Source organism: Artibeus jamaicensis, unplaced genomic scaffold (assembly GCF_021234435.1).
Source record: "Artibeus jamaicensis isolate MK-2021 breed Jamaican fruit bat unplaced genomic scaffold, CSHL_Jam_final scaffold_3151, whole genome shotgun sequence".
Taxonomy (NCBI): domain Eukaryota; kingdom Metazoa; phylum Chordata; class Mammalia; order Chiroptera; family Phyllostomidae; genus Artibeus; species Artibeus jamaicensis.
Window position 1 is genome coordinate 4,527,129 of NW_026522037.1, and position 24,506 is coordinate 4,551,634.

The 24,506-nt window shown below is 45.6% G+C and overlaps 1 protein-coding gene across 2 annotated transcripts in view; it reads right to left on the reverse strand.

Annotated features, from left to right (window-relative positions):
• Nucleotides 1–24,506, reverse strand: part of CPEB4 (cytoplasmic polyadenylation element binding protein 4) — a 56,661-nt gene that overhangs the window by 10,044 nt on the left and 22,111 nt on the right. The window contains exons 3-4 of one of the 2 annotated variants that reach the window (XM_037127925.2): nucleotides 10,260–10,310; nucleotides 230–403 (exon numbers count right to left, since the gene is read on the reverse strand). In XM_037127925.2, the coding sequence (XP_036983820.1) occupies nucleotides 230–403; nucleotides 10,260–10,310 (225 nt within the window). The remainder of the gene's footprint in view (nucleotides 1–229; nucleotides 404–10,259; nucleotides 10,311–24,506) is intronic. The other variant, XM_037127926.2, reaches the window with a different exon arrangement.

Sequence of the window (24,506 nt, forward strand, 5' to 3'; positions counted from 1 at the left end):
TTCACTTAGTCCAACCGCTGGTTTCAGCTGGCTCCAAGGCCCGCCCTCTCTCCTTCCCTGAACCCATCTCTCAGGCCTTGATAAGAAGATATGAAAAGAGGACAGTGCAAGCAAAACAATCCCCGGAGCCAGATAAGACTGCTGTGATCGTAACCATGACCTCTGTCTGTGAGTTTCCTACTGTGTGCTGCCTCTGGGCACCATGCTCTCGACGCCTTTCTCAACGTACCTTCATCGATGTCGGGAGGCAGTCCGCCCACAAACACCTTGCGAGAGTATCGCTCTACTCTTTCTCCATTCTGGTGAGTGAAGCAGTGAGGTGAGCCCAGGCCACTATGAAGAGGTTGATCCCCACGGCCGTCATCCAAGAATCCATCTTCCATTGGAAACAGCGAAGACTGACCTGGAAGAGAGAGTGGGAAGAAAGCTCACAGCTCCGCTCTTGGCCACTGTGCACAGCAAACAAAGACAGCAGCTGATTCAACACACCTGCGGCCTTTCTTTTCTCACTGAATAACAAACACAATCACTTAGATAAGCTTTTGAATTCCCATCACCTTCAAGTCCCAACTGAGTCCGAGAGAAAGTTCTCGGTTAAATAGAGGGTGGGCCCCCCTCTCCCCCGGGACCGGGCAGTTCAGGAGGGGAGGGGAAGCGCAGCAGCAGGAGAGGGCGCTCCTTTGAGAGCGGCTGGCAGCTGCGGCCCTGCCTTGGCAGGGCCCCGACCCCTGGCAACCTAGACGTGTGCACTGAGTATTAGATGTGACTGTCAGCTCTGGGTCACTAAAACGCTCTTAAAACATCAGGTGACACAGCCCACACAATTTCCTCCAAGAATGTCCTTAAAGTGAACGTGTCAATTTTTAGGCTGGGCACTCATTTTCGTTCACCTTAACGAATGGGCTACAACCGGAACCCATTAAATGCCACTGTCTAACTCCACTGTCTAGGATTTAAGATTTTTAGGCATGCTAAAGACACACTTTTTTTCAGTTGAGTAATAACTAGCTGCTACAGTGCTAATTCTAAATACTAACCACTATAGCCTGATGTTTGAAAACATCTAGAATGGATAAGCAGAAAAGACCAGAGATGCCAATGTAAGTTATATTCTCCCCGCACTGACCAGACAGCAAAATTCAAAGCAAAACACAGAGCTTCAAAGAACTGCAGCCTCTCCCAAGCGCCGGTCACTTTCCAGGTTGCTAGTTTACATCCGGGCAGCGCACAAGGGGCTGCTCCCGGCCCCAGGAAAGGGGCGTGGCCTCGCCTGTTCCACCGGGAGGCCCCTGCGTCCTCCTGTTGTTGCGCTTCTCTTCCTCCCAATTCTCACTACACAAGTCATAACGCTATGGACACCTGTTATGAATTTATCACGTAAAACCACAGCTCAAAAGAGTTAATAGTGAAGATTTTAAAATGACTATAAAAGTGGAGGCTATTTCCTGAATGACTTTCAAAGATCACTTCTATTTCTAAGCTGAGCTATTTAAAACTGTCTAACACACTTTAAGTATTCATGTATAATTGAAACTCTAATGTAATAGAGGTATTTTGAGTTGATTTGGACTATATTTTCCTTTTTAAAGAACCTTAGTTTTTTTTCTAAGAAATTCCTTTCAGAAAAAGAGGAAATAAATCTTTAGATATAAATCAGTTGAACTTACAATATAGGAAAATGATGTTGGTTCAAATCCAAATCCTACCATTCTGACTTCTTCAAATTAGAATGTCTAGAATGTTAACTACAATAGGTAAAGTCCGTAAGAATCAACCTACGTTTCATTCCCCCTCCCAGCCCCCCCTTCCCCATGAGGGTACGAACTGACCAAACTTGGGTCTTCTCCAAATACAACTACACATTCAAAAGTTAGAAACAATGATGTTACCTCTCCTTCGCCCATAAGTCCTTGCTGCATGTCAAATGAGAAAAACAAAAACAACCTTTCAAACATTGTCAAAAGAATCAATTGTGATTTCATCTACCAGCTTTTGAAATTGAAAAAATTTCGCCATATATACTTTGTGTCAAAAACAAAGAATTTGGATAGTGAGAGGTCAATTTACTACTTTCTTTTTTTAAGTTCTTTAAGGACCCTTGTTTTAAAGGAAGCTTTTTGCTGTGACTGTCTGTCACTCAAGGTCCACACTAGCATAAAGGAGTACGTCACATGACCTAAACCAACGACCACGTTAACCTTATTTTTTCCCAGAACCCCCTGCTAACGAGCAGTTCAGTAAATGTCACAATATTTAATTCTTGGCTTTTTCACTCTTACAAGATAAACAGTCATTTTATACTACCTCTCAATTAATCTCTTATAAAGAATATCATAAAAGAAATCGTTAAGCAGTTTACAAACTTCCTTTTGGCCAAAGTTTCTTAGCCCTGATCAAAAGGTTGATCAGGGCTTCCTTTTCCTCCACTCTGTCCCAAATGTTGAAAAGTAAACAGTCTGGAATTTTACCACCAAGTAGGTTGCAGCCAAGAAGAGAAATACATAAGCATATTTATATAATTATACGTATTTCTCTGAATACTCAGAAAATAGCAGTATAAACTGGAAATGAGAAAATGGTTGGGAAAATCTTCCCTGAAACAAACCGTCACTTATTTTTAAGCCCGGCCTGTCCGAACACCTCAGTCCCACCCAACGCACATTTCCTGGACACTCACCTCGTGAGGTGCTGTGGACAGGACAGCTAAGTACCCGTGCCCTGACTGCGTGGCCACAGGGATAAATAATGGTGACGCGGCGTGCCTCTCTGCTGTGACAATTGTGTGGTAGGTACAAAGGGACAGAGCAGGAGGGGCCCCGGTTTCAGTTAAAGCGTCAGGGTAGGGGGTGGCATTTGAGATGGACCTTGAAAGACAAACAGGAAGGGCATCGCAGGGGCAGCGCTGCTGCTGATCGGGTGCCGTCAGGGCAAGGCGCCCGCAGCAGGAGCACAGGGAACCGTGGGTCTGGGCGGGGAGTGGTGTCACGGGGGCGCAGGGACGGCAGAGCTCAGTGGTGACCGAGTTACAGGTGCGACTCGGAGGTGCCCTGTGCACATTTTCCAGTAGTGAGGTTATGTCTTACACCAAAACACATTCTGACCAACGCTAGATAACATGGGACTTTACTAAAGTGCTTAGGAAATGGATTCAAACAAGATGAAACCTCTCTCAACTGCTAAGGTTTTCCTTCCCTGGGTCTTTAGTTTTCAGAAAGGGAAAGGTATTCTTTTCCGTAGTTAATCTGACAGACGCTAGAAAGACAAAGACCCCAGAAAAGCAGAGAGTTGTTTAAAAACATTCTGTCCAGATAACTAAGTGCTCCAAGACATAAGATTTGAGGGAGTGAATGATCTGAAAAGCCTGGTTCCGTCAGCCTTGACGAGTTGCCTGGTGCTGCCTAGCTTTCTAAGAAAACGTATTCAAAAAGAGTGGGCTCTTAGAAGCTACAAAATTAACATAAAACCTCAGAGCTTTCACTATTTCGAAAATAAATATAGTTTCAGGAATACAGGCTACAGATCAAAAGTGAATTCTAATACTCTCAAAGTCTTCAAATGTGTACTTTCAAACTTTGATTTTTATACCACAAAAGTTAAGCTGGTTAATATAAAAACTTCATGGTTAAATTCGGAGAGAATTTCAGGGGAAAAGGGGAAGGATTCACAGGAACAAGTATAAAGGACACATGGACAAAAACTAAGGGGGGTGGAAATGGGAGGGAGGTGGGGAGTATGGGGGGGTGGGATGGGAGTAAAAGACAGAAAACTGTACTTGAACAATAATTAAATTTTTTAAAAATCTGATATTAAATCCTGAAAATTATTTAAAAACATTTTCCCACATTAAGGGAATAGGTATACAGTGTTTATAATTATAAGAAGTGTCCATTCAAATAGGAAAATTAATACAAATGAGAACCAGAAAAATAAGAACAATGATACTCTAGAGCACAGCCAATGTTTGGTTTTCACTTAGTAGAATGCTGTTACCACTACACATTGCTTTCCACGTAGATGTTAACATATGCCACATATACGGGAAAGTGCCCAATGCCTAAGTGCACACGGGTGTGTAACCAGAACCCAGACTCCACCGGAAGCGTAGGGGTGCTGTTCCCCACCCCCCCCCCGTGGAGGAAAGACACCCTGAGCCCCCCGCCCTCGCCCACTCCCAGTTGTGCTTGGCACAAACACATGATGACGGAACTTCTGTAACACACGTCCGTCACCACCTTCCTGAGGAATCTGTCTTCTCAGACGGATTTCCAATCTGGTGATTCGAGTGTTGCACACTTTTGATGTTTCTCAAGCATACAGAAAAGTAGCAAGTAAAAAAAAATTAGGTTAAATATGTTTAAAGAATCATACATTTGGAAAACTTTTAGCTAAGTTGGCAACATAAACTGCTCAGAATTTGCTTTTAATTCCCAGAGTACCCTGTTAAAAGATTCCAAAAATGAATGTTATTATTGAAGAAAAATATTCTAGTCCCCATCAGGGTTAAACTGAATATGATTTATATGTTTATTTACTTTTATTTTTATCCCTCAGTTTTGTTTTATAAAGTCCTCAGTAATTTAATGCTTAGTACAAACATGATTCAAGAGTGTTTTAAATGGGTTGGAGAATTTTGGCTGTAAGTTTTTATAACTTCTGGATGCATGTTGTTATTAGATCTATTAATAAATACTTTACTTCCAAACTGTCTTTACAGGATTGCTTATAAATGTCCTCTGGTCATCATTCAATTCCCTCTAGTGAATGTCCCGCCATGCTTTGGGAGACTACACTTAATGAAGACGGTACAGAAGGATTTGGGTCTTTTTTCAATATACTACATATATATTTCATTAGGTACAAATATACAACATATAAATATACACTATGTATTTCATTATCAAAATAAAGATATCTCTTAAAAAGTATTTTTTCTCATTTGTTACAGTCAAAAAGAAACAAAGTGTCTGCAATAGTGATACACTTATATGAAGAAGTACTTAGTATGTAGCCATTGAAAAAATCCGGCACATATTCATGTGAGATACCTAGGTGGTATATTGTATGATTCGTATTTTTTGAATCTGAAAATCAAGAAAAATAAATAGATGTGGGAATGTGCATAAATCTTTTTTTCTAGAAGCAACCATAAGAATCTCAGGGAGAGAAACTGGGATGGGGGAGAAAGAAGGGTTTTTACTTGTTGTTTTATCTTTGTGCACTATTTAAATTTGTTATTGTGTATACCGTATTACTATATTCCATAATGAACCCTTTTGGGCTTTCTACTTGGTGCTTTTTTAAAAACAAACGACATATTTGAGGAAGATGTCCTTTCCTACACCAAGGCATCTAATCAATTCTACGGAGGACAGGACCACAGGCCACAAGGGACCAAACTGGTTGTCCTGGGTGTGGGCAGGCAGGAAAGGCCGGCCCTGTTCAGGCTGCACTTGGCCTGCCTGCCCCAGGCTCTGCCTCTCTCTCTGCTGTCCCCGTGCTGAGAAGCAAAGCCGTTTGGAAAAACCAGGGGCAAGGGCTCAGGCGAAAAGATGCTATCAAATAACTGATTTTTCCAGTACGACTAGAAAAAAAATATGCAGGAAATTAGTCAAATTAGCAAATCAGTTAAAAAGATACAAATGAAAGGCTGGATGAGGGGAGAAATTCTATGTTAACAAAGAATGAAGATGATGGAACCAACACACAGGCAGACATCACGAAGACCAGGGCGATGATGCAACAAAGATGCAAAGAATCACTCTCAATAATTTTATACATCAACTCCTAATTTCATGGACTCATTGCCACAAAGTTATTTTAGATTGATGATTAATAGCTCGAATTGCCTATCATGTTGACTTACATTCACACTAGCTTGTTGGTACAACATTCACAGAATCTTGACAAGCTATAATTAAGACGTGAGGCTACTGTTTGTAAAAAGCTACCTTAGAAGACAGAGAATATAACTCTGGCTTTTGCATATTCCTATCCTATTGGTCACTTATAAAGTGGGGAGCTGGTGAGAGAGTGAACAATACCAGGTGTATATACGATGGTTGGTGAGACACTCTGTAAACCAAACTGTTCTCCCTACCTCAAAAGCAAACACACACACACACTCAGGTTGGTCTTCAATAATTACCCTTAGGTTTTCATTACTACTCTAAGGCTAACCCTTGTAAAGCACCATTAGAATTTACAATATGTTTCCATATTGTCTTTCTCACTCCTGATTGTAGCAACTAGAACCACATTATATGTATTTGCAGTGACTACAATCCGTACTCCCTGTTCACAGATTTCTCCCCTCCACCCCGGGCCTTCAGAGAATAGTCTCCCTCCTTTCACTCCACAGAACTGTGGTTCAGAGCCCTTCAAGGATCTCTTACTAACCTCCTCTGAGACACGTGACTATTGCAGCTGGCGCTGCTGGGTGAGAGACGTTGCAGAGGAAATCCATGCATGAGCCTGTTAAAACCTAATGTATTTTCTTGTTCTCCTGTGACTCTCTGCCACAAGGTTCTTTTTATTTTTCTTTCAAGGCTCCTTTTGGAGAAACCTAGTCCCAAGGGCTGAAGCAGCAGAACGGGGGTTTGGAGGGAAAAGGACCACGAGTACGTAGGCACTGTCACAGAGGTGCTGCAGCTGCCCATTGGTTTTCCCAGGCAAAATAAGGCTTCGAGCTGGGAAAAGGAAAAATTAATGTTTTAATCTATCTCCTTTCTGACTTAGCTAAAAAAACTGGCTTGGTTTTATAACCCTAGGATGGGTATTCTAACTGTATTCCTATTACATCCAACTTAGGAAACCGTCCTGTTATGTGGGAAAAGGCATCTGTTATGGGATGAATCTGTTCCCCTCCTGAAAGTCCCTGTGCTGAAGCCCCAATTTCCGCCCCCCCCCCCCCAGAATGCGACTCTCCTTGGAGAGAAGGTCTTCACAGAGGTGACTCAGGCTGACCCAGTGTGACTGGTGTCTTTGTAAGAGCCTAGGACACAGGCAGGCACAGGGGACAGTCACGTGAACACACAGAGAAGACGGCCACCTCCACGCCAAGGAAAGAGGCCTCAGAAGAAATGAATTCTGACTCCCAGGCTCCCGGGTTGAAAACAAACTCCTGTGTAGGCCGCCCCGTCTCTGTACCCTATCGTGGTGGCACTAGCAAACCAACATTGTGTCCCCAAAGGATCTAGACAGCTCATGTTTTAAAAAACACACTTGGAATCCAAGGATCCCCCCTCAAAAAAGTATCTGCAACCAAGAAGCGCTCAATGGAATGATCCCCTGGAATGTGCACACACGGCACTCTCTGCATGGCTGGCAGTGATCACTGTCAGGGTTACACTGACGGTGTCTCTAAGGGGCATGAGTGGTCCACGAAGGTCACTGCTCGCTGTGCGGGCTGATGACCAAGGATGGCAAAGAGACCCAACAGTAGCACCTGGGCCCGCGGGATGAGTGAGCCCATCCGTAGATGCAGACGCCACTGACGTCACTCCAGTATAAACTGCCCAGGCCGGGAGACTGCTTGAAAATTTCCAAATAAGCTCGACAATAATTATCATAGTTGAAGTTCAAATGTTCATGCAAGGAAGAGAATAGACAGACAGCTCTTTGACCACTTCATCCAAATACAACGAGACATGGCTTTCAACTCAGAAGAGGCTGGGAAGGAAAAGCTCTGGCAGCTACAGCCAAAACAAAGTAGAGTAGCTATATATAATCCCCTCCTAAAGGTTTCTGAAGCCTGGATAGAGTATTAATGGTGAACAGAGGGCTCCTTGTAGTTCCTCAAGGTCTTAAAACTGAACAATGAGAATAAAGCAACACTAGATGTTAGACTTTTATTTTTAGTTCTAAACTGAAAATGAACTAAGATGGGAAGGGACTGCTTTTAAAAGTGAATATAGTAGGTTTTACGTTATTTACCTTAATAATAGACCAAAAAAAGCATATTCAGCCACAGTCAATTGTTATATATTCTCCTTAGTCCATTGTATTGTGCTTTTTCTTTATAAATCTTTAGCACTAACACTCCTACCGTCCCCCAAAATGACACTCTATTTTAACTTTGCCAGGTGCCATATAAGTGATTTACATGCATTTAATCTTTACCCCAATCCTGGGAGATGGGTAGCATTTGTGATCGTTCAGTTTGCCTTCATTAGGCACAATTACTGTCTTACACTAGCTTTGCAATACAGGTTCTCCCAAATAGGGGTAAAAATGAGGACAAGGCTCCTAAGGATCAATACATGAATGAGATCGATGTATCTGAGCAGCAATCTGCTGTAGAAGGCAAATGTGACCGAGGAGAATGCGCTGTGACGAGGCCTGAATTAAGACGACAAAGACATCGTCTCAACACCCCTCCACTCTGATCTGTTGTAACCGCACACAACATCAGTCTTCCGTCGTAACCTACTTTGCTCCTGGAGAACTATCAGTCGGTCAGTCAACTCCAACATCTGGTCCTACTTGGTTGGCTATTAGGAGCTAACACTTGATCAAATCCGGCAAAATCCAGTTCTGAAGCCCTCAACCACAAACACTAGATCTGTGACCGCGGCAGTCACCTCACACGCTGAGGCCTTGCACGAGGAGCCCGCACGCGTCTTTGACGCTGCTTTGCTCTTTGTCTTCCCATCTTTCAGGTTAAGCGGTTGACCCTCAGCCAGTGGACCTTCACGACAAACACGATTTCCATGAGTCCGGTAAGAAACCTCCAGCCCCCTCTAGGGCCTATGGACCAGTAAAATTTCAAAACATAAATAGTTGGGGGGAAAGATTACCTTTATTTTCTTCTTTGCCAAGTAGGGCTCATTAAAAATGATCTGTTCATCACAGAAAATATTTACGGGGGGAAGAAGGAAAAACAGTCTCATGATAGAGCTTATTAAAAATGAAGCGATTTTAGCTTTAAGGAAAACCCACTAGAGAATGTTTATTTTTCTCACCTCAACCTAGATGGCCCAAGGGGCGACCGGTCTAATTCGGTGCCGTTTCCATCTCGCGGACCTGCCGCGGGGCCTGGTCTGCGGGCAGAGCTCCAGAGGCAACCCCGACACCAGCCCCCGTAGCCCGATGCCCCCGTACCGCTGGGCTTCCCTTTCAGTCCACACACACCAGGGCTGAAATACTATAGTGCAGCCTTATTTCTGGCAGAGCAGCATGAAAAGACCGGAGTCTGGAGAACAAGTAAGGCTTTTATAAACCTCAGAGCCTCCAGAGGAGCGCATGCGCCCGCAGCTACTCTCGCAAGTCAAATCTCCTCACCGCTCCTGGCCCTGCATCCATTGAACAGAGAGCACTGATTCAAACGCTGGCCAGAGAGGGGTTGGCCAGAAAGAAAACTTTTAGTGCCCTGTTCAATGCATCATAGCCAAGGATGCATCATAGAAAAAACCATCCGGGGGTGGTTTTTTGGGGGGTTTGTTTTGCTTTGTTTTTGGAATGGGGAGAATAAAGCTATTTCGGCAACACTTCTCAGAAGTGGTGGGACTTAAAATGAGTTTTTGGAAATGGAAGGCAAAACGAACCCACAAATTTGAAATCCACTCACTAGTCAATGAGTAGAAAAGATGTAAACAAGACCTCTGCAGGCCCCCCAGTTATTTTAACCTACAGCGCTTCCAAACCGACAGACACCCCGGGACTCTCTGATCAGGGCACGGAAACACGCCCTCCTGCCCCCGGAGATGCAGTCCGCTTCAGCAGAAGCTCATAAACACAGATCTGAACAGCACGGTGTCAGCCTCCGAAAGGTGGGGAGAAGACACTGAAGGACAATCAAACTGCATTCTCCTTGTTCTCATTAGAGAGCAAACAGTCAATGACCTTGTGCTTTGCGGCGTCAACCCCTGTGGTTTTCGGCTGCTTTTTCCGCTTTCAGATCTCTGATTACACTGGGACGTTTCTCCAGCTACGTGCAAACGGTTTATGTTGACATTTCAAAGGTCAGTCTGCAGAAGCTAAAGTTAGATGAAGCCGTCCTTTTTATATCATTACGTAATCCTCATTGTGGCCAATTTCAAGACAGAATGGGTTGGCTCTCAGTTTAAAAAGTTCTTGCCACAACCTGACTGAAAAATCATTATTCTTAAAATTCCTGACAGATTAATAGCAACTTTCCATTGTCACTACAGAATGTACTGATGCCATTTCTCCACTTGTTGAACCGTAACTGCTGTATTTGTTCACCTATACTAATTTGTTTTGTCCGTGAACTTGGCCAGGGTAAATCAGTTATCACTTACCATTAATAAGCAGGGAGCTATCGGATCCTGGATAGGAATAGTTTAGACGACCTGAAGGTAAAAGAAGGCCGTTACTAAATTTAGTTTTTTCATGGCTGGTTTAAGCGTATTCAATAACAAAACTGAATTACTTGTTTTAATAGTAAGGTAATTAAAACTCTGTATTATGGGACAAAACTTTGTGGTGCTATTTAATAAACACAATGAGTCAGAGGACATATATACCAATCAGCATGTTCACAAACATTCAAATAGGAAAAGCTGGAAAGTAAAACATCCCTCCGATTTAAATGGTTGGTCATTCTAATTTCTCTCTCCCTCTCCAAAGTAATATTCTTTGTAGCGTTCTGCTCCAACATCAATTCATAATAACAATCTTCACATTTTCTGACCCACAAATGTGAACAATTTTTCAGATGTACAATTTTTGGGTTGCATTTTAGAAGCAGTATTTTTCTACGACTTAGAACAGAGTGACAGACTTATGCCTACAGGGACAGATGTGCTGGTGGGTTGAAGATGCACATTTTGGAGAATAGGCACAGCACGTAAATAAAACACATCCCGTGTTTACAAACAACAGAAAACACCACAGCGCACAGCACACTGCCCAGAGCGCAGCAGGCACTCGAAGCTGCCGCGTTAGTTTCCCTCGAATTGGTAAGTGGTGCAAAAATCCAGTTCTGAACCTAAAATGGGCGCCTGAATGACCACCAGAAAGGTATTTGGGAAAGTACTAAAATTTTTGGAGGATGTGCCCACTTCTGAATTCGTAACCACAAATGAAGGGCGAGAGATGGCGCTGGAAGTGGTTTCTCTATTTCTAAGGAATTACATTTCTGTCTGGGAAGGATTTTACACGTAAGTTGAGGTCCCGAGACCACAGACCCTTACTGAATGCTGTTTTATAGTTTATAGCACAGAATTAGTGCTATAAACTATTAAAATCGTTCTGGCAACATTCTTAAGTCTCCATATTCCACAGGCCCGTTTACACCCACTCTCGTAAGAAAGGTGGAAAACCCTTAACAAAGTCGTGCTCACCTAAGGAATGGACAGGAGAACCCGACTGTGAAGAAGCTCCCACAGCCCAGCACTGTATAAATCGGGAGTAGTGGCAGAGTTTAAAGTCAGCTCAGAATTAACAAACGCTCCGCAGGAAACTGTAGTGTGAACTCCAACCCTACAGATCCACAGTAGTCTCACCAAGGCCATAAAAAAGTGGGTAGGCAGAGCTCCGCCTGTGCCTTAAGGCTGGGAGGGGCAGGCCTTCCAAGGGGCCAGGAAGACGCTACCTGGTTCCGCCGAGCGCAACCGGAAGCAGGGCCAGCGGGCCGGCCCCTCAACCCCACGTACACGGACAACTACAGAACAGAACTTTAGGGTTCGACTAGCCTTGGATGGCTCCAAATCCTGCTTCTCTGAGACAGCCTCCACAGAAATGCACTCATGTCGTGAAAAGAGAAAATTGTTCTTTCTTGCCTACAGCTTTAATGAATCCATATCCAAAATTGGGAGTCTAACATGAAGGAAAACCTGAACTTCATTTTCCTACAATTTAAAATCAAGTACAAGGGTTGTTTTTATTGTTATGACATGGTTGATTGTTCTATTGAAACTTTCAGCTTGTTCCTATTAAGGGAGTGGAGGTAGGGGTGGCGATAAGGAAGGAGGAAATACAAATTCACTTATTTCCATTTCTGCCTGAAAATCAGCTTTGTTACTCAGTGCTCATAGAGACAGCCCAGGACCCAGCTCGGCTGCAACTCCATCTGAACGGCCGGGACAACACGCCCGGACCGTGTGACCCGTCACAGTGTGCTGTTTAAGGAGCACGGACTTGACATGCTGGAACAAGAACACGACCCTCAACCGTTCGAAACTGGGGAGAAGGGCGAGCACTGTGTCCGAATCACTTAACCCGGGGCAGCAGCCGACCTCCCTGAGATGGACCACAGCACACGTTTTCTAACTTGAAACCCCCAGGTAACGAACTAACGAAGCGATCACACATACCACTCTTATTTATCATAAAACACTTTTTAAAAAGATGCTGTGAGTCCATACGAGACCAAATTTATGTAATTACATTAACTGAAGTAAAGAAGAAACATTTTGCTATATTTCCAAGGGGATGTTCATATATCCCCATGGAAGTCCCAGATGGCTGCTCTGTGTCACCTATAATAATCTCCTCTGTGATGCCAAGGAAGGATGACTAAAGACGCGAATCTGCTGACAAATGACCGAACAGCCTGGCCAGTTTACGAAAGCAAGGTCTCCTCCATCAGAAGCTGCTGTTTTGGGTGACTTTTAAGGAGAACAGGAGGAGCGTTTCAGCCATGGGCACCAGAGCGTCCACGCGCTCAGCTCTCAGAGTTCGCCTCCTGGTGCACCTCCTGAGGGGAGCCCACCCTCCGCCCCCAAGGCAGGTGACCTTTGGTGTCGTTTCTGCTCGTCAGACTTCTGAATACAGCCATTCTAGTCTCCAGCTGACACAATAGGGCACTGAAGGATCATTGGCAAGGCTCATGGTTTAACTCTGAAAGGTGATACTTGTTTTTCATTTTTGACCTGGTCTTGTGAGTCTTCTCAAGTTGGACTCAGTTTGGACGTCTGAGTAGCAAATACATCTGTGACATTTCATTAAGTACCAGTAATGCTATCTACTTCAACTTTAAAATATAAACAGTGACATTTTTAAAAAAAACACCTTAAAAAAACCTTTTTTAAAGCCTCCCTAATCTGCTGGCCCTATCCGTCCGTAAATTCTGTAGTTAAAATATCTAGAGCCGTCCACTCGTGACATCTGTCGTGGATCCTACACATCACTTGCTGTGTGGAATGATCTTCTGAAAGCTCCCATCTGAAGGGCCGCGGGCCTGTCGAGTCTCCCACACGCCTGTCCTTTGCTCCCCGCACTCCGTCCGTTCTGCTCCCGGGGCCTGTTCTGCTCCACCCACACCGGCATTCCTGCCACTTCTGTTTCATGGCTACATTATCAACGATGCCCGCCTTCGTCTGGAGGGGATTTCTCAAATCTTGTTTTGTTTCAGTTTCACCTTTTTCACGAAGCCATTCCCAAAAGGGAAACCCCTCTTTCAGACCAACTCGCCCAGTTTCATTTCTAGCCACGTTGCACCAGCAACCTCCTTTGGTGATGGTTTCAGCTACTGCTGAACATTCTCATCTCTCTTACATAAACAACCCCATTTAGGGACGAGAGGGTTTGTTTTGTTTTGCTTTTTAACTAGTACCTTGAGTTTCCTGTTTGGGCACCAGGTAAGCAAGCACTCCGTGAGTTCATTCCACTGAACTTGGAACACCAGCATTTCACACATGAATAAAGTGAAGTGAAACAAAAATAACCGACACATCTAAACCTAAATATAACCCAGTGTTCAGGGTTTTTGTTTCATGGGCTTTTGGGTAACTCATCCCATCTATAAACACAACCCAGGTCCTGGCATGTTTAGAACTTAATTCCTCGAGGGAAAAGGCAGGTACTAGGCTTTCCGGCAGGTGAACCTACTTGGATTGAAGGAAATTCAATCTCTGAATCCTCTTGGTATTGACTGTGTCACAAATAGAAAGAAATATTGCCTCGTCAGCAGCCCCGACCTGAAAGGACACACGAACAGAAAACAACAGTCTCTGGGGGCCGGCGGAGGCGTTTGGAGCCAGAAGCCTGGCCTGCATCACGCAGAAGGCACAGACTATATTTGGCGACATGACTCAACCTGGCCAAATATAGGCAACTGATCCAGTGCGACTCTGGGGACCCACACCACCAAACTCTACCGCCTTGAAAAGATGCAAGCTTCTGTGCTAGGCATCTGCGATTTGGGAGGGAACCAAAATTCACCAACAAGGCTGACAAAGAATTACATGGGGGAAGGTGCTCAGAGAACAGCGTGTACTATCATATTCTTTCAAGACACTAAAGTAACCTACTCAGTGAGGTAAAAGGAGAAAAAACTAGAAGGAAATTGATATATTAGCAGTGTATGTATGTGCTACTTTCAAAGTTAGAGCAAATAAAAGTTTCTAAAAAGTAAGCCAGATGCCATCGCTCCCGATGAGTCAGCGGGGAGCGGTCAGCAAAGGCCGCCCTTTCCAGCACACGGAGACCAAAAAACATCGGGTTCCCTACAGCGCCACTGGATCTCGCGCTGTGACCTTCTCTCTTTCAGAATCACGCTGGCACTGCTGGTGACGTGCTGTAGGCCAAGGAGTGACCATGGGCGACAACCCTCCCGGGGTTGTCAAAATACAGACAGCCATGCAACCCTGCCAAGTGACAGAGTGACATTCTAAGTTAATTTTTTAATTGATTTGCACTGTAAGATCTTAGACACTCCAAAGAGAAGGGAGGGGTCTTCGGGAGACATCACTGCAAATTTCCAATGGGGAAGGATAAGCATGGCCCATGTCTCGGGTAGATCCAAGATCTATGCACACGGCACACTCACGTACACACGCGTACACACACGTTCGCTGTTGTTGCCTCGCTAGCAGTGCCCCGACACCTTGCTGTGCTCACTGTTTTTAGTTCACGCTACGTATGCAGAAGCCGCGCTGCAGTAACTAATTCTTTAAAGGAGGGCTCCACTTGCCCTCCCGGATGGATTTTTTCCAACACTGTCAGAGACCTGCAGCAAGATGGCGCTGTGGGGACCCAGACGCATGGCAAGGCTTAAGAAATGTGTACTCAACGCAGTTTTTGAACACCACTCCATGCTTATACAAATGCATGAACTAACAAAAATGTATTCAATGCGTTCTATGCTGAATGATATAAATATAACTATCTTTAATAATTTATGAAAAATAAATAACTTATTCTATTACCCTAAAAATGATTCCCCAATCAAAATCTGAAATTTTATTCTCCCTCCGGATCCATGCGTGATACAACCAACTTCCAGGGAAGACATCTGCCTGCCACATCATAAAGAGGGGGGCTGGCTGGGGCTCCCATCAATGAAAGAGCTCCCCCATCCTCAGAAAGCTGTTTAACAAACGCCGAGTATAGGCTAAACAAAACCCTTTGCTGGGGCAGAACTGGCTTTCAGTTTACAAGCAAGGGCTTAGAGAAACACGGAATTCCCTCGCCGGTCCCTGCGGGCTCACCTCTCCACACCACCACTTCCCTTCCCGTGCTAAGCACTTCAGACTTTCAGAACCACTGGCCCATCAGTGCTGCTGTTTGCTTCCGAGTTCCTTCCTCTGTCTACTAGGCCCCCCTCTCTCTCTGCCCCAATATCTCACTACTCGAGCCCCGCCCCCTCTGTCCAGGCGGCGTCTCTCCTGGGCCTCACCCGAATGGTCGGCCTTCCTACCACAGGCACCCTGCACGCGGTCAGATAAGCCATGTGCTCCCTATAACACCCCTGACACTTACGACACTGTGTTTGAATGATCTATTTCTAAGCTATCTCTTCCTCTAGGGCAAGATCTTTAAGGACAGATGCTGGGGTCTTACATCCCAGAGCTTGGAGCACAGAAAAGCACTCAAAGCAGCTGCTGAATAAGCAAAGGACACGGAGCAGCAATGTCAGCCCTGTGCTGTGGCACACACAGTGAGCAGGGCGGTGGGTCGGGCCAGCCTGTCTTGTGACCTGGGCCACGTTACTTAGCTTCTCTGAACCTCAGTACAACAGGGAAGTTCCCGTTTATCCTGTAAAGCTGTTGGGAGAAATTCACGAGATAGTTTTTGCAGAATGCCCAGAAAAATCCCCTGAATAGAGGACCCCTGAAATTCCTTTTTCCTTCCCAACTATAAGCCAGAGAGAAGCAACCATTTCCACTTGTCAGGGTCAGAGAGAGGAAGGATTCCTTTTAGTACCTAAGCCCCAAACTGGAGCCTTAGCAAGGGGAGTGGCCATCAGGGGATTTTTCGGCTTCAGAGAACTGAGAAATTTGCTAGTGTTCTTGGTTACAAACAGGAATATAATTCTTCTCTAGAAGAGAAGGGAGGAAAAAAACCGACCTCCTTGCTTTTGCAACAGCCAAGCTGGCAGAGCAGTAGAAGTATTTTAGGAAATGAAAACACTGAAAATCCAACTTAGCATTTTTCCTTTAAATGAAACTCAGGAGGATCTTCCTTTTGTACCCAAAGCTCAAAACACAGGTTGTAATCGTGGCAGAAGAAGAGAGCATTTATCCGTAAGGGAAGCAGAGCTGAAGGCATCGCTCTCCGGGCCGGGAAGGCAGGCCTCCTGGAAAGGAGGGGCCGTGTTGACTCCGACTGGGGGCAGGTGCAGAGCCGCCAGATCTAAAAGCACCTCAGGATTTCAGGCAGGAGGGAATGTCTCCGAGAGGGCCCAGCAAAGAGCTGACCTAATTAAGGAATTCAAAAGATTTCCTACTGCCAGTAAGCCTAACAACAAGCCAGCAAGCAGGAAGGCTATTTTTATCGCTGCCAGAGGACTTCTGACTCTCGATGCTACATTTAGAGGACAGAGCAACAAGATAACTTGCCTTAACAGGATGTTATGATACCAGTGATTAATGGCGATTCCTTTAGCTTTAAAAAACTAGGCACAGTTTTTGCCCAAACTAAACCAGCCAAGGCCGGTTGGTTTGTTGGTTTGTTTGTTTGTTTAAGGATACCATAATGGGAAAAAAAAGTGGAAAAAAACAGACCAACAGATAGTAGAAAAACTTTAATGAGTAATAGAGAAAAAGAGCTACGGCAGTAAATTAAAATTCTCTTACCTTGCAAAAAGGTGGCTAATTAAAAGCAGCACCTGTCATGAGGGGCGTGTTTTAAAAGAACCAGTGAATGACCATCAAGGACTGGGCTCCAAGGTAAAAATGGTTTTCAGAAACGGCTCTCTGTGCTGACAGGAGCAGAAATAAAAGACGATCAAGACAAACTATGAAATCCCTAGGGACCACAGGCTACGTTGTTTGCGAGTGATTGAGACTTTTAGACAGATAAGCCGCTCTAAAGCCTGGCGTCTGAAGTCCAAACCCCGAAAGGCAATCTGCAAAGTCACCAGTTGGCTTTCTTCACACATACCTATCTATTAGTAACTCGAATCACTTATTTAATATGAGTTCTGATGACTTTATGGAACCCTAGAGAAGAATGTGCTTGAATGTCCTACCTGATCCCATTTCACCTTTAGTTATTTCTCAGAAGGCCGGTTCCTATTTTCTGCTATTGATACTCAAGGCATCGAGTCCTCCTCCTCTTATTAGCTTTCAAAACTGAATAATTAACACGCTGTTCAAAGATATCTAATTATTTGGAGGATACGCCGCATGAGGTAGGAGTCTTTGTTTTCTACGCCCCGGCACAGACTGGATGTTCGCCAGTGGGTACTTGTTGGGGGAACGGCCTCCCAGGGCCGTAGACCCTGCACAGACACCCGCCGTGAAGGGGAGGGCCGCAGGGTGGGGCACTTCAGGGGCACACAACACCGTTCTCCTGACCGACCCGGCGAATCAGAACCAGACTCAAGGAAAAGAACGTGCCAGCCTGGCAAAGTCGCCTCAGTGACCAGTCCGCCCCCCACCCCCCAGGAAGGCGCCCATCTTCCAGAAACCAGCAGAGAGCTGAATCTTCCACAGAAGACTGGGATAAAACACCAGTCTTAAATTCTGTACCCAGACTCCTGGTGGAAATTAAGAGATTCAAAGCCCACTCTCTGTCCAAAGCGCACGGAGGCAAAGACGCTCCCACTTCGTGATGCTTGTCTCCCGGATCACTGCTACGCAGCAGGTACCTACGCCAGGGGCCCAGGAGCCGGGACGGTGTGCTCCCTCCTGACCCTCGAGGTCCCAGCGAGTCCATGACTTTACAGAGGCTGTTGCATCTCTCTGAACTCAACTTCCTCAACTATAAAACAGAGACCCAAAACCTCACGTAAAGGGTTGTGGTATGGATTTCAGTTAAGAGTCATTCTCAGAAGGGGCACAGCATAAAAACCAGTAGGAACTGCTTCCTACACAGAGTACCCACGTCCGCCTCAGGAAGACAACGTGGACAGCGTCGGATGCACCCTTGGATCCACCACCCGGAACGTGGAGCACGCACAGACGTGTGTGGGTTGCAATACGGGCAGAAGCTGAGTGTGGAAGACACTTCCACACGCCACGAGGCTTAAAGAAGGCGGCTCCCCCTTCTAACAAGGGCCACCATGTCACCCGACTGCAGGTGTACTCACCCCCTCTCATCAGATGGCTCCCCCGCCCCTTGGCGCTGCTGCCTCTTGGCGCTGCTGCCAGACGTTACCCAAAGAGCCCACACTCTCAGCCTGGCCTCAAAGGGCACAAAGACAGCTTCCGATGTCACAGACAAAGTTCCAAAGTGCTGCGTGGTGGAGAGAATTATCTAGGACAGGGGAGGTGACCTCCTTGCTCCTCTCTGTCCTCCTCCTCACCATCCCCTCTATCAAATTCCTTTCTGCGTTCGGCTCCTCTCCGCAACGGGGACTGTTCTAACGGCAGGGGCTGCACCAGAACAAGAGCAGGGTTCTCTGGAGCAGGGCTTCATAGCTGCTGTGACCAGTACGGCTCGTTGTGATCAAAACATTTCAGAGCGGCTCCCCACCGGGACAACCACCACTCCGGCAAAGCTACAAGTGAAACACCACCCTGGATCACAGAAGGCCACTGTGAATTCATCAGGACCTTTATGTTATAAAGAAACATGTTTTCAATTCATTAGGTCAGCATCCATATGCTTTCAGAAGATAATCACACATACACAAAAGACATCTAACTGGAATGTCCGGTCCTCATGGGCTCACAGGTCCACTGAATAATTCCCACGGCCGAAGAGGCCCGTGATCCACAAACCAAGAGCAGAAACATTTCACGAGGTCAAGTTCAACAACTGCTTCCTAAATGTAATATATTTAGGCCTAGCTGAAAAAGGAAAGATGCAGTCGAGAAGCAAAGCCTTCACTCAGCAGACTAAATTCGATTTTTGGTTAGATCCCTTCTACAGGCTACTCACTGTTAAATACCGCCAACCCAGAATCACGAAGTTTTTACGCTATTTTCAGTCACTAAACCTCTAAAATCTTCCATTTTGTCACTGAGGAATAGCATGCTAGAGAGACTGTATGGAATTGCTAATGATAATTTAGAGATCATAAAGTTCAACCCCTTAGTCTACAGGTGAGGAAACCCACGCCTAGAGAGAAGTGACTGGCCAGAGGCCACGTGACTGTGAATGGCCGAGTCAGCTTCGGACACAGTCCAAAATGTTTCTCTTTTTATTACTTACAATTCGGGAAAGTCTGTTGACAAGCTAACAACTCGTAATCATTTACAATAAAGAGACCCAGTGGCTGACTTAAATATCTCTATGTAATTGACCACACCAGTCATTCATGATTTGAAATATTATAGCCAGTCGAAATTAGATTATTTTTTTAGTTTCTTTATGCTTCACTCAGTCGTGGCTGTTTTTCAGAATCGAGACTTGATTGTTGGTTTCTCAAGAATTAAAAAAGGTCCTCTACTTAGTGGATTCCTCCTCTCCCCCCGTGGATGGCCCCCGGCGCCTGCCCAGGCGGACTCCAGAGAGGCCACAGAACTGCTTTCCCTTCCGAGTTCCGCTGACCTTCCGCACTGACTGGTTACCAGGTAGCCCCCGGCAGAAAACAAAGCCCTCCTTTTAGAATGGAGTGCCCTGGTGCGGGGCTGAAGTCCGCATCCGTCAGTCAGACAAAATGATAAAGCCCAGGGCAGCCTGGCCATGTCCTGATCGGACTCAAAATTTTCTCTCTTGTCCCTCTTGTAACTTTGGTAGTGAGGCTAGTGGCCACAGAAGGGGGAAAATGATGAGCAGAGAAATGCACAAGTCGGGCACGTACAGCTGAGAAGTGAATCAATGGCTACAACATTCAGCTAGAAACGACACGTGTATTGGGAAGAAATGATTTTGCGCACCACTGTGCAACTGTTCCATCCTTCCTGCTGCTAAATTGAAAGCAAAGAGAATCCTGGATACTTTTATGACAGCCACGAACCAGGTGGCACCGCTCCCCTCCCTCACAGTCAACAGAGAACCGGTTCCAGGATCACGGAACAGGATTAAGGAAAGTCCTAGGCCCTTTGCAACAGCACCCTATTGTGTTTCTCCATAACCAGAAGGACCTCCTTTGTGTAGACAGGAGCAGATGGGACTGTGCTGGTAGCTGTTGCCTCTCCACAGAATTTTATAACATGGAAGGAAAAACCCCAAAACAGTAAGTGACAGTATCAAAAGGTACGCAATCTACTATTATTAATTTGGACGCAGAGCATGAACAAAATGGATCTCTACAAATGTCCTAGACCTCTTTTCACTTTTTTATCCTGCAGAGGTCCCTAATATTTAACACCGATGAACTGCGGACAACGTGGGAAAACCTTACTATGTCAGTGTCGCTCCGATTTCATGTCTCAATGTTAAATAACATTGTTCCTGTCTGTCTACATGGTAATACCTGTACCCATTAAGCCAGACATGATACTGAGTGTGAAATGTACAACATTACGGGAAACAATGTGCTACCTGACCGCTGTTAGTTTCCTAATTTGTTATTTCTAAGCGTTAACTGTCGCATATAGTTCGCTGCCCTGAAAGGAAGACAAAATTAAGTCACAACAGCTATAAAATACATTGGCCTTAATAGAATGGTTTAAAAAAAGCTGATAACCTGAACGAATGTTTTAAAGACATGTTTAGGATCTTCAAACCTTCCAGTGACATCAAATGTTCACTGTCACTCTTGCCCCGACCCCCTCGCCTGTCACCCAGGCACCATCAGAGTCCCAACAGTGTTTGAAGATGAGGACTCCATTATCATGGACTCAAAATAAGCCCATGCTCCATGTTCAGGATTAAGAAGATAAGGGGACTGCTTAGGTAATTATGGACCTACATCCTGGAGGACATAAGACAAATCCCCCCTTTGTGACAACTGCTTATGGGATTTTCAGAACAAACCAAAACAAGGGCCATTAGCCCTTCACAAACGTGCAGAGGGCAGGCGATCCCTACACCCACTTCCAGGACGTGGCAGGGAAATAACTGGGGCAGAGGAGGACCTGCCCGAGGCGCAGGAGCACCCAGTGTGCCCCGAGCTGGTTTCGGTTCGGAGGTCACAGTAAGGAAGACTTCAGCCCCGTGTCGTGAGCACGGCGGTGTTCACAGACATCCTACTTTGTTCTCCTAGACATTTCCTTCCCCACCCAGAACTTAAGAATCAAAACAAATAAAACAAAACAAACACCACCCCCAACCTGAAAAGTGTGGTCACACTCTTCAACATGCACACACTCGGAAACTCTGCCCATTATACCGCGCTGTGAGGACTCTAACAAACCCTGATCGACAGAAGGGAGACACGGCGCCCAATTCTGAATACGCCCCGCACCGGCAACACGAAGACAAACCCACTCCTCTGCCCTCTTCTTCCTCACAAAGGAAGTTACCTCAACACTGCAGCCCAGGTCCCATCCTAAGGCACCACTACTCCAGGCAAAAGAGAAAGACTGTTCAGGGCTTTTCCACTTCGGCCGTCAGGACAGGGAGAGCGCAGAAGGGGAGGAGACCATGTCTTTTCTGAACAGCTACACACGAAGTTCATTGTCGCCGAGTTTAAATTACAGTCTTTGCTGGGTGCCTCACGTCATTACTCAGGAGGCTTCTAGAAGTAGGGCAATTTTCTACTCCCCGGGAATCTCAGCAACTCCCCTGCTTGGAATCACTTGGTATCCTCCAAACATACCATTAAAGAACCAGCCAGGGCAGGGGGGCTCTAGCCTGGCTCTGGCAGCTGCCTGGCTGACTCCAAATCTCCAAGATGTGTAACTAGTAAGTAAAGATGGTCCAATACACCAGGAGACAGCTGACACCAAGTAATGGCAATTTACTAGGAAGGAGATATTTGATTATAAATCCAGGTGAAATTAGCTGGTTTGCATTATCCATTTCTTCTTTATGGCACTTCGTATCATGCTCTATTAAATCTGTCTTAAAAGAAAATGTCCATCTAACCCTTTGAAAAGGTGATGGGGACTGGGGTGCACAGTGCACAGCAAGCAGTCTTTTTGATACAGGGTGCAGCCAAGGGGGGTCCCCAGAAAAAGATCTGGAATGGTGTCCAGAACTCAAGGTGCATAGGAATACTAGAGAGACATATAAGATGTCCTCACCCCTTCCCCCCACAGGTGTGAGCTGGGGAAAGGGACACATGGAGCAGGAAGATGCAGGGCTGTTTTGTACAGCCAGAGCCTTGCGGCTAATCCATGGCGTGGTAATTTAACATATCTACAGTCTTTGGCTGGTCACTTAGATATGCTAAATAGCTGTGGCCAGGCTCGGAGCCAGAGAGATGAAGTCACTTCCCCCCAAGATGTAACTGGGGGCAGGTCCCCCAAGTTACAGCACCTGCGTGGGAGCTTGGAGAAGACTGGCTCCATGACATGGGGCTGCACCTGCCCAGACCCACAATGGCAGCCCAGTAAACTTGGAATAATACAGGAGTGCTGGCCGGTGTAACTGATTGTGGGAGGAGTCGGAAATGGGGGTACAGAGGAAGATTGGCACAGGGATTTAAACCCAGACAGAGCAGCCATTGGAGGGGAGCCATGTGGTTGGGGCAGAGTGAGGACCCCCTCTTGCTCATATGAGAGAGCCACATGCTTTTGGTGGAGTGCGGACCCCTGCAGCTTTGGTAGAAGAGACCCACGTGGCTTTGAGGTGCTCCCTTGGGCCACGTGGCCTGGGAAGCAGGAGAGACTTTGCCTGGAAAAATGGGTGCAAAGAACTCTTGCCAGTGGACCATGAGAAGGTGCCGCATGACTTTGGATTAATTGGAGATCCTGCCTGGACGACCACACAGCTGATGGTACCAGTGGCCTAGAAAAATGGACGGACGTGTGCTCTTTTCCTGAGTTACAGTACCCGAAGTTAGGACGGGGGGCAGAAGGGAGTGCTGTGTGCCTAGGTAGATACCCTAAAGGACTTTGATATTTTAATGAAGGCGTTAGGTCTGAATAGCATTAAATAAACATTTCCGTTCCTTTTCACAAATCTCTGGCATTGAGAGATGTCTTTCCCAGCAGGTATTAGTACACCATCCTCTGGAGTCCCGGCCCCAGGGTATCTGTACTGTAACAGTTTTGTTTTTTGTTTTTTTTGGCATCCCTGAGTGGGCCAAATATTGCCCCCCTCAGACCTCTGTTCGGTAGCATTTTCTCAAATCACCGTGGTCACTCTGACTTAACTCGAAATCGGTTAAATATTGGAAGAAATGATGCCCACCACCCCCACGTGAAATACATCATTTTAATATTATAGCAACAAAACTCATTTTAATGAGAGTTCATTTCTTTCCAGAAAACTTTATTGACTCTGAAATTCAAACTTCTAACTGACCGATAGCAGAGTCCTATTTTCAGCAACCCCCGTGGAAGGCGGTTACGGCTACCGCAGCCTCAATGACGCCAGTGTGCCCAGTCTGTTCCGAAACGCCTGTATCGCTATGCGACACCTGTTCTTTCAGACAGAGGGCTACGCGACCGCAACTGGGAATATAGGGATATTAGGAGAATTATACACCGAAGGAAAGTTTCGGGTTTCCTGGTTATCATCTATGGTACCCTTTTGGAGTAAAACTAACTTCCCTCTTCAGGAAAGATACAGAATTTAAATAATTATCCAACAGTCACTCTCTTACAGTGCCATGAAAGAAAAATCTTATGTAAAATTAATGAAACAGACTTTGTGTACAAAACTTTCAACTGAGTTTGATTTTCTTCTAGAGAGATTATTATAAATTCTTTTGCTTAGCAACAAAGAAAAGAGGCACAGATGGAATGATCGCTTACCCACTCGTGTATGCCTTTGTTTCAAGCCCACGGCAATGAAAAATAGGGGGGAAAGGGCCCAATTTAATGTGCAAATAAAGACAGGAAAAGATACCAGAAGAATTTTTCAATGACAGGTCGTAACCTTCGGCAGTCGGGAATTAAATACGTAGCATTTTTGAAGGAGATCCAGCTCTTAAATTCTTACTAAATGGTCGCATGGAGCCAGTGAAGCAGTACCATCAACTGGATAACACACTCCCACTGCTCACGCCACACAGGCCAAAGATCGGCCCTTTAAACAACCTGCATTGCTCAATGCAGTCATTGCTGCTTATGTTCAAATTAAGAATTTAAAAGGTCTGACAATCGGAAGGGTTGGGGCGGGTGTGCTGAGTTCCTCCTTCCGAAACCTGAAAGTGATAC